The sequence below is a fragment of the Cynara cardunculus genome, unplaced genomic scaffold, assembly GCF_001531365.2.
Source record: "Cynara cardunculus var. scolymus isolate 2C unplaced genomic scaffold, CcrdV1 Un_Scaffold_2257, whole genome shotgun sequence".
NCBI lineage: Eukaryota > Viridiplantae > Streptophyta > Magnoliopsida > Asterales > Asteraceae > Cynara > Cynara cardunculus.
In genome coordinates, this window is record NW_020201029.1 from 19,628 (window position 1) to 30,515 (window position 10,888).

General features: G+C 32.4%; 1 protein-coding gene across 1 annotated transcript; it reads left to right on the top strand.

Moving 5' to 3' along the window:
• Positions 1-5,737: 5,737 nt before the first annotated feature.
• LOC112502968 (protein NETWORKED 2C-like) lies at positions 5,738-10,100 on the top strand. Its single transcript, XM_025107012.1, has 2 exons — positions 5,738-5,831; positions 6,688-10,100. The coding sequence occupies exons 1-2, from the start codon at positions 5,738-5,740 to the stop codon at positions 10,098-10,100; spliced, it is 3,507 nt and encodes a 1,168-aa protein (XP_024962780.1).
• Positions 10,101-10,888: the final 788 nt, after the last annotated feature.

The following is a 10,888-nucleotide window of genomic DNA, read 5'->3' on the forward strand; positions in this document are numbered from 1 at the left end:
TGTCAAATCAAATAGTTTTTCAAGTAGTATTAAATCAAATGTTTCAAAGAACATATCTCATATTTCAAATCAGTACTACAAAGATTATGTTATTGAATCAGATAATCATTTTCAAATAGTGAAAAAGGTTTGGATGAAGAAATCTGAATTTGTTTATCTTCTCAAAATTCTATGTGTAATAAGAAATCATTTGTATCTAAGACTATTTTACCTTGCATTGTTAATTCTAGTAACCAACTTATTAGTCTTAGCAAGAGAAGGAGATGTTCAATTTGTGGAACAAATGATTTCATAAACAAGAAGAAAATAAATAGTTGGAATGGAAAAGGTAAGAGGAATAACAGTTGGTACAGAAACAGGTAGATTAGGAATGACATGTATGATAACAACTGGTATGATACTTATTGCATATATAATTTACCTGTTAAGAATACTCATGTGAAAACATCTGATCATAACAGATGGTTTGGTACTTATAGCATACCCCAAACCAAAACTAACAAACTAGGATCCATGAATGAAAGTATGGATACCAAAATCTATATAATTTATTTTACAGGTTTGTCATGTGTTGTCAAGCCCGTTCCTAACATTTTATAGGCCCTGACAAACGTAAAAACAGAGCCCACTGTAAGAAACACGATTTTAGCAACGACTTTTGTCGTCGCTAAAAGTCCATTTATCATAAAAAAAGAGTATATAACAACGTGTCGTCGTTATAACTTGTGGCGGAAACACGTCATTGCTAAAAGACGCATTGTCAAAGCTCACTTTTTTGTAGTGACTCTCAATAAGTACGAAACAAAATTCAATAAATGTTTTTCATTAGTATAAAATTAAGTACAAGAAATACTAATAATTTACTGAGTAAAGAAATTTTATTTATCTTTATTATAGATATATAAGAGAGTATTTAAATTTATGTACTTCTTATTAGGTAATCTAAAGCCAAGAGTATAGAAACTATGGTTGATAAATTTTTATAAAAAATAAGAATTTTTTTAGTTCATAACAAGAAATATGTGTTATTTTGATACAAAAAGAGAATTCATGTGAATGAAGTAATCGTGAGGGTCAATGAGAGGTCAATAATAAAGAAGATTATCAAGGTTTTTCTAGACAAGTAGACAAATGAGGATCAATAATAAATTAAGATCCAATAATAAATTAAACATATAATATGCAAGCTCAATAAATGATTGTTTGAGCACTTAGATAGAATCCTGTGGTGTGGTGGAATCCCAACGAAAGATACATAAGTCAAACAATTGATGAAAATATTTAAATTCTATTTTTTCTTCTTTTTTTGCTCAACTAGAATAGGATGTTAAGATTAAAAGTTTATGAAACATGACATATATAACAGACATTACTAAATACATCTAATATAAAAAAATTATTGATTAAACACAAAAACATGAAACACGTCATAAATTATAAGAACAATAGATTAATTGTCAAACAATAGTAAAATATTTTATATAGAAGCAAAAATAGATAATAATAGTCAACAAAAACAATTAGAACAACATAACCAAATAGCAATAGTTGATAGAAGCATAAATTGATAAAAAAAATATCCAACAAAAATATATAGCAATAATAAGCATATGTTCTTAACGTTGAATTGTTGAAATACGAGAACAATCAAACATATAGAGATAGCAATAACCAATATTATTGGACCTTGTTGGAGATAAAAAAAAATTAGAGGGGCAATAAACAATAGCATATAATGAAGGACCAATTAATTTTTTTTATTTTCTTCTCCAATGTAATTAGTTAATATATTTTTTAGCCCTTATTATCTAGTAAATTCTTTTTGCCTTTTATTATAAGCTACAATTTTTTGGGTTTCTTTAATTTATTAAATTCTTTTAAACTACTATTGTATTTTAAGGAAAAATTTTGGGCCCTTGATATTTTTGGGTTTTGGGCGTGCGCTCGTGCCGCCCTCCCCCACGACCCTGTGTGTTGAGCTGATTTAGAAGATTAAAATCATGATAAACCTATGCGTGGTTTGAGAGGGAGCTTATATGAAATTTTTGAGCTTTAAATGTAGTTTCGGAACACACAATTCAGGACCTCGTCTTCAACATAATTTCTGAACAAAGCAGTTCAGGACCTGGGCTTGTTTGTTTCAAAGGGAGTTTTATGAAATATCTTTGAATTGTTTTGAAAGTGATATTAATTCTAGAGAGAGTATAAGAATTTTTATCAATGGGTATCAACTAATGGAGTTTATGGATTTTTAAATGATATATTTTGAAGATTTGATATTTGAATATAAGATTAGAATTTAACTGTTATATTGTTTACAGGTTTTTGAAAGTACAAAGTAATGTCCGATGAAGATGATATCCTGACAGTTGTTTGATAAAGGATGAATCCGAACAAAGTGTTTCCGATGAAAGATCAATTCGGATGAAGGTATGACCGATAAAGGATCAATCCGGATGATATGGTGTCTGATGAAGTAATCTATCCGATCATAGAGTTGTATGATGAAAGGTTTTCCGGATATAGATTGAGATATGTGTAACGTGAGTTATAGTTATTGAGCGATGAGAGTTTCATGATCAATGAATGTTGAGTGTTGTGAGCAATGAGTATTGATAGTTGAGTGATGAGTGAGAATCTTGAGATGAGCGATGAACAGATTTTAAGAAAAAAAAATTGTGCAATATTTTTTTAATCAAATTTCTTTGTGGGCTTAATATTCATATGCTTAGAAGAAGAACAACTTTTGAGTATATTAAACTGTTTTTCAAATGTTCAAACTACTTCTTTGATCTCAAATGATTTATGATCTCAAGAAGTGAGGTTTAAATGATATTTTATAAAAAACGAGTACTATCTTTGAACGGGTATTTCTTTGAGATTAATACTTGTAATTTTTTTTCGTTGTGCGTTATTTTTTATCAATGATTCGATTCTTATCAGAAATAATAATTGTGACTTGTTCTTCACAATTAAACATTCTAATCATTGTACATTTGTTGTTAAACATTGTGCGTAATGAGTCATTCTGTTTAGCGTTCAAACTTATTTCTTATTAATTCTAAACAGATACATTTAATGTGTTAGCTTTTGAACATCTCAGTTCAGAACCTGTTCTTCATATATGATTTCTGAATACATCAATTTAGGACTCAATTTTCATTTCTTTACGAGATTTAACGCATATATCTGTGAATGTGCAATAATCGTCTGAGTACTTAGAATTTTAGAAGTTTCAATGGTCAATCCAGAACCGTAAGGACCTACCCATGAAACACATCCCTAGGTTAGATATTTTTTTAAAGGGAGTGTTTGAGGTAAAATGCTGAAAGATTGAGTGAGTGAGTGAGCTAAAAGAATATGGTGAGTGTGCGACAGGACCGAAAAGAAATATATATAGTCCTTTCTAAACCGATACAGTTAACCGGGTTGCCATATAATCTATTCATTCTCGTTCTTTGGAGATGAATATTAAAATAGACATGGACCCAGTGTCGACTACTCGTGTCACCCCACCTAGCTACTCAAGTATCTCACAAAAGTTGCTTGTTTCATATATTACGGAGAATTAACATATAATTATCTATTCTTTATTTGGAAGATTTAAATATTGAAACAAGAAGACGCACCTCCGGTCTTCGAACTTTATTATGTGCACATTGAGTCTATTTTGAGCCAAATATACACTTTAATGATAATAATTTTTTTTGACACTTTTCACGAGTTTGTGTGACTCAAATTGCATATCTTTGTGATATTGCCAGAACAGTTTGAGAAGTTTGTTATGAACATTACTTCAATGATAACTGAAAGTCCTATAAAAGATTCATAATTGTCAACTCTGAACATAGGCCACACAATTATTTTTAATTGGTGTTATAATAGTTACGAAATGTGCTTTTATGTTAGATGATTACCCAACATTCAAGAAAATTGAGAAATTGTTCATGCTAATGAAGATTATTTTTTTCAAAAGGGGAGAGAATGTTAGTCTAACAAGGTTGTCTTTTCTGAAGGGAAGATGCCTAGTATATCTTTGATTGTGCATGATGTTCAGGATTCTCCTAATCATTATGAGGGGGAAATTATCAAAGATATGAAGCAAAGTTGAAGATTTTTGCTAAGTATTGAAGATTATTGAATATTTTCTTTTGCTATGATCAAGGGGGAATGATCGTAAAAATAATTTCTCATTTTGTTGTAAAGGAAAGAAGTTGTGGAGATTATGTGTTGAAAAGAAAAAGGGGGAGTTTACTCAAAAGTTGAAAAGAAGATTATGTATATGTTAAAGACGGAGATTCTTGAAGAAAATATTTTATCAAGTTGAGTGAAGCTGATAAATTTTGTCTGAAGTTGTTTAATTTGAGAGAGAATGATTGAAGTTGTTAAAGAGTTGAAATTGTTTCCAAGATAAGGGGAGATTGTAAGGTTTTAAATATTGAAGAATAAGAACCTGCTACTCAAAGAAGAAGTTTATACATTGTTTTTATATTTTGGGGGAGAATGTTTAAAGTCTTGAGAGATCAAGGAGAAGAATGTATAAAGGTTTTCAAAGATAAATCTGGAAGATATCAAGATGCTGATATTTCTGAAATTTGTTGTAGCCAAAGGGTCTGAAGATTTTTATTGATATGTTTTTGTTTAAAGTTGCTCATAAAGCTTGTATCCAAAATGGAAGATTGTTAGGTCCAAGTTTTGTATTTAAATTGGTTGTATCCAAACTTTGTCCTTGTGCTTATCTTGTGTATATATACAGGGGCTTTAGTATTAGATCTTGGAAGGGGTAGAAGATACATATTGTAATAAGATTTCATCTTAGTAGTTGTTTGAATACAATTAGCATTAAAAGATTTTCTCTCTCTAAAATTTCTACTCTCTTTCTACATATTAATTGTGTTCTTGATTGTTGATCTTGGATCATAAGAAGTGGTTATTGATTAATCCATTTCTGGGATTATCAAGTCCAAATATGAATTAAACAAACAATATTTGATACAGTTTGCCTGAAATATTACATGGTATGATATGGGACACGAGAAAAACCCGCGAAGTTCTACCTTTTGCGCGACATGGGACAGTGACAAAAACATGGACATGGTGGGACAAAAAGCTTTTGTTTCTGTTCCACCGGGTTGAACAAGATGGCACATGCACTGATGAGACAAAACTAAAAAAATATACCAATCTACCTTTATTTGATATGATCATAAATCCGTAATATAGTATTTGTTATAATGGTCATCACTGTCACCGCCCCCACAGGATCGACCGATCGAGATCACAGTCGGCTAGACCACGTGGGATTCATGTTTTAAAATTTTCGTTTGTTATGTGTATGCTCTATATGTTTGAATGGTTCAACCTTAATGTTGTCCCCTTTAATATCTCACCGAATTACAAGCATTTCAAGAAAAATGTCATCTTCTTAACCTACAATTAACCATTTGACCAAGAAATGATCAACCATTTTTCAACTCCACAAAAACATCATCTTTTAATTATTAATTACATCATAACAAATTTCTATTCTTCTCTTTTTATAAATCTTTAATGGAAGATCTATATATTTTTCATGATCGGCTCAAGGATTAATAGGGATTGAGTCTCAAGATCAAAAGGCATGCGTGCGGCTTAATGCTACAGACCAATAGGGTCAGGGGTTCTAGCCAATAATGGATGGTGGTTCACATATGGGCGTCGATTAGCTAGCTGGACGACTTAACGAAAAGGATAGATCATGTTGACACGAGCAGCAAGGAATGCATATTCTTGGTGGTGGGCTAGCCACATTAGGACCAAGCAATCAAAATGGCTAGAACATAACCTCCAAGGTACATCTTCTTTAGATTTTAGGGTTTCCTTTTGCCGTAGCATAAAAAAAATCAAGGTTTATAGAACGTTAAAATTGTCGAAGTGTCATAATATATAAATAGTTTTATAGGATTTAAATTTACAAAACCAAACAATCGGACTATATCCTATATATGTAAAAACGTTGCAATAAGTTTATAGGACGCTTTTAGGTATTTTAACAGGTTTTTAAGACAATTATAAAATAAGTGTTGTATGACGGGATTACTAGAGCCGGATGTTCCTTTCCAAAGGGCAGAATCTAAGTATAGTGTCGAACAAGTAGGTGTAACTCTTGAGTTTTACAATGCGAAAGATTCATGTTTGGTTCAGGAAGGGATCTTTAGTTTTTTTACAGGTCAGATCGGAGAATTGTGATATAAACGTTTCTTTTTATAGGACACTTGTTTAAAAATTGTTCTCTGAAAACTTGTTAAGACGTTCAAAAAAACATTCTTTAAACTTATTGCTATGTTTTTACATATGACACATAATTATGAATGATACTTAAAAATAATCTATTATGACACTTCAAAATTTTTGGTATCGTATAAACCCGAATTGGTTTGCATTTTCATCTTAACGATATTCCATGAGTTTGAATGACATTCACTAGCTTATGTGACCAAAATCATGTGAAAAAGATTGTACATGAATCAAGTCTAGCTTTTTTCGAAGTATATAAACTACACAACCTTCTCATCTTTTGGTGATATTTGAACCCCTGACTTTCGGAAAGGCTAAACGCTAGAATACTGCTACGCCAAATGCCTTTTGGTAATTAAGTCAAAACTTCATTTCATTTTGATACATTTTTTGCTCTAAATTTTGTTATAGATATGGAGGAAAAGGCAGAATACATACTGAAGATCATCACTGAAGATGGAGACTCATTTAGGACTAGGGCAGAACAATACTACAGAAAAAGGCCTGAAATTGTAAATTTTGTTGAGGATACATTTCGGGAATACCGAGCTTTAGCCGAAAGATACGATCATTTGTCGAAGGATCTACAAAGCGCTAATCGAACGATCGCCATGTTTTTTCCCGAAAGGGTGCAAATGTCGATTGATGATGAAGATTATGAAGAATTCACTTCAAGTTTCGAAGAAAATGATCAAAATAAGAACCCTTCAAGTTCGCCCGTGCCATTGCCATTGCCATTGCCAGAAGCCCCGGCCGCTCCGAAGATCGAAAACATAGTTCAAGCCATGATCAAGAAAAACTCCAAAATGCCCACGAAGATGATGTCGAAAAGAGGACTAATCAAGATGGGTGTGGACGAAAACGCTTCTGGAGTTTCGATAAGTTCTGGATTGAGCAAAGATGAAGCACTTGATGAGATCGATAAGCTTCAGAAAGATATCTTAGGACTTCAAACCGAAAAAGAATTTGTGAAAAGTTCATATGAAAACGCGCTTTCTAAGTATTGGGAAATCGAGAATAATATCACTGAAATACATGCTAGAATTTGCAGTTTGCAAGATGAGTTCGGAGTTGGTGCAGTGATCGAAGAAACCGATGCTCAGACACTAATGTCATCTTCGGCATTGAAGACATGCGAAGAAACGCTAGAAAAGCTGAAAAACAAACAACAACGGTTTAAAAAAGAGGCGACTGTGGAACACAAAAGGGTGGATGATATTAGGAAAAAGTTCGAAGCTTTGATAGCGAGTAATAAAGACAGTAATCCGGACTCAAAGAACTTGGAGCAAACTAAAGAGCATGTTAAAGATAAAAAAGCGAAGATTGAAGAGAAACAACAAACGATTGACGGAAATATGGAGAATTCAGATCAAGAAGTCATCTTGGACAGTGAAACTGTGTATAAATCTGAACCAAAAGAAGGTGAATTAAGTATTGAAGATAAAAAAGCAAGGATCAAAGAAGAGATTCTTGGGAAAAATGGACCTATTACCATTTCTGAAGTTGCTGAGAAGATTGAACAGTTGGTTGATAAAGTGTTTGATTTAGAAACCGAAGTGACATCTCAAGCAGCATTGGTGATGAGATTAAGATTGGAAAACGATGAGCTTCATGAACGGGTTCAAAAATTGGAAGAAGAGAAGCAGATTCTTGAAGATGATTCAAACAATATGAAGATTAAGATCAAAAGATTGGAGGAAGAATTGAAAAGGCTTCAAAATCTTGATCAGAAAGTTAAAGGACAAAATGTGAGATTGGAAACCAGTTTTGATGAAGCAAGTGTTGATCTTGATTATTTGTCTAAAGAGCTTTTAACTGCAAAACCAGATGAAAAGACTCCAGATGATCATCTGATCATTTATCCAAAAGTAGAAGAAGATGAAAATGGGTCTGGATTTGAAAAGGATCATGATCATGATCATGATCTCGATGAGAAAGATAAGAAATGGAGAGAAGTTAATGATGAAGATGCTCACTGGATCAAGGGTTGTAAAGAAAACCCTAATGAGAATGAGAAAGATGAAGATGGTGAGCAGGATAAGACCATGGAAGGGAGAAAAGATCGAGAATGGACGAAAATGGTTTTCAAAAAAGAACAAGATGATGATGATGATATTAATGGTAAAGAAGATGATCAACCAAATTGGAACCTAATATTCTCATATGGAGTAGAAGATAGAGAGAAAATGCTACTTGAAGAGTACACAACAACATTGAGGAACCTCAAACAAGTTAAAAAGAAGTTGAATGAAATCGAAAAGAGAAATCGCGCAAACACTTTCAGATCTGCAGTTCAAATGAAAGTATTGAGAACTGCAAATCATTCAAAAGATGCACAGATTAAAGCTTTATTTGAGAAGCTAAAACTGTTTGAAAGAAACATGAACCAAACCAATCAACAAAAGAAATATCCAGATTCAGTTGATGAAGGAATAGAAACAAGAATTGGACATGAAAGAAACAAAGGTCCCAATTCAGTTGATGATCAAGGAATAGAAGAAAGAAGAAAAGGCCTTGATGAAATTGAACTAAAGAAAGCTTCGGATTCGGTTGATGAAGGAATCGGAAGAAGAAAAGGACTTGATGAATCTGTAGAGTACTTCGAACTAAAGGAACCTCCGGATCAAGATTTGGTTGATGAAGGAAACGAATCAAGAAAAGGAATCGACGAATCCGTAGAGTTCTTTGAACCTTCATATGATGATTCCATTGATGAAGGAACCGAAACAAGAAAAGGAATCGAAGAATCCGTAGAGTTCTTTGAAGCTGATCCAGATGATTCAGTTGTTGAAGGAACAAATAGAAGAAAAGAACTTGATGGAATTGTAGATTCAGTTGATGAAGAGGAACAAAGATCAAGAAAAGAACCTGAAGAAATCACAAGCTCTAAAGATCAAGATTCAGTTCATGAAATAACACAAAAAAGCAAAGAACTTGATCAAGAAACCACCAAAAACTTAGAACTAAAGAAGGATCATCAAGATTCTGTTCAAGAAGGATCACAAAGATCAAGTAAAGATCAAGTAGACGATGATGCCGATGAACCCCATGAAGTTTCCGATATCGAAGACGAGATACGCAAAGAAATCGAGGAATTACGGAAAGAAAACTTAGAATTATGGTTAAGATTTAGTACAACATATCATCAAATCAACAGGTTTCAAGATTCATACCATGATCTACTCCAAGATATTAAAGAAGCGAGAGTAAAGAAACCTGATGGAAGTGGAAAGCAACGACACCATCATCAACACCATTCAAGATCAACTTTTACCTCCGATATCCGACCATTATATCGACATCTACTCGAGATGCAAACAGAACTAACTCTATGGTTGGAAAGCAGTGAAATCTTAGAAGATGATTTGCAGCACAGATTAGCATCACTTTCTGATATCCAAGATGAACTGTTGAACTTGAAGAAAGAAGGTTCAAAAGCTGAAAAGATGCATGATTATGAAACAGCAAAGTTTCAAGGAGAAGTTTCAAACATGAAGCAAGAAAATGTTAAGATTTTAGAAGAGTTACAAGCAGCAGCTGAAAGGGTTAAAAAGCTACTGGTTGATATGGAGAAGACGTTGGCGATGCTGGATGAGGAATTGGGTGAAAATAAGAAGAAAACATCGCGTTCAAGTTCAAGGATTCCATTGAAGTCTTTCCTTTTTGGGGTTAAGTTAAGGAAGCGTAAGTCTTCCTTATTGAACTGTATGAGTCCATCGTTGAAAAGACGATACAGTAAGCTTCAAGAACAGGCACCGGCACAGGCACCGGCAACAGAACCGGCGACGGCGACGGCGACGGCGACGGCACCGCTAGATAGATAGATATAGGTGAGTATATATAGAACTACTCTGAGTATGGTGCTTGATTTAAGAATGTATAATATATTGAAAGTTATTTTTCTCAATAGTTAAATTAACAAAAAATAGTCCTTTCGGTGGGATACAATATTCATCCAAGGGCATTTCCATGGTCATGGACTGTCACATCAGCATTCCACCCATCATACAACTTTATTATTTTATACCCATATTCTATAACATTTCAATGAATTTAATGAATTTCCACATCATATATATATATATATATATATATTATCTATAAATATAATTTTACCAACAAATTTAAAAATCTACTAAAAACAAGGAATAATACATTAAAACGAAAATGAAACGAAACTAAAATACATTTAATAAAAAGTACGAGACTAAATTACATCAGTTAAAAAATACCAAAGCTAGAAAATGAAATGCTTAAACACCAAATAATTTAAAAATATAAAACCTAAACACATATTAAATAAAAAACGACGATGTAATGTATTTTGAAATTAATGTAATGTTTTATTAATTATGTTGTTTTTATAAATTAAGAAAAATAAAAATAAAAATTAATTTATTGATTAATAAATATCATATTATAGTATATATATATAATATCATAATTAAATCCTTACAAATTTAATTATAAMAGAAAAAATAAATTAGTGGGTCCCATTGATTTAGCTATGATGCGTACAATGGCCATGAAACTCTATTCCATGCAACTCCCATTAACCCCCTTCACAATGTATGATGCATGTAATGACATTCATGATCCTCCCCATTAACCT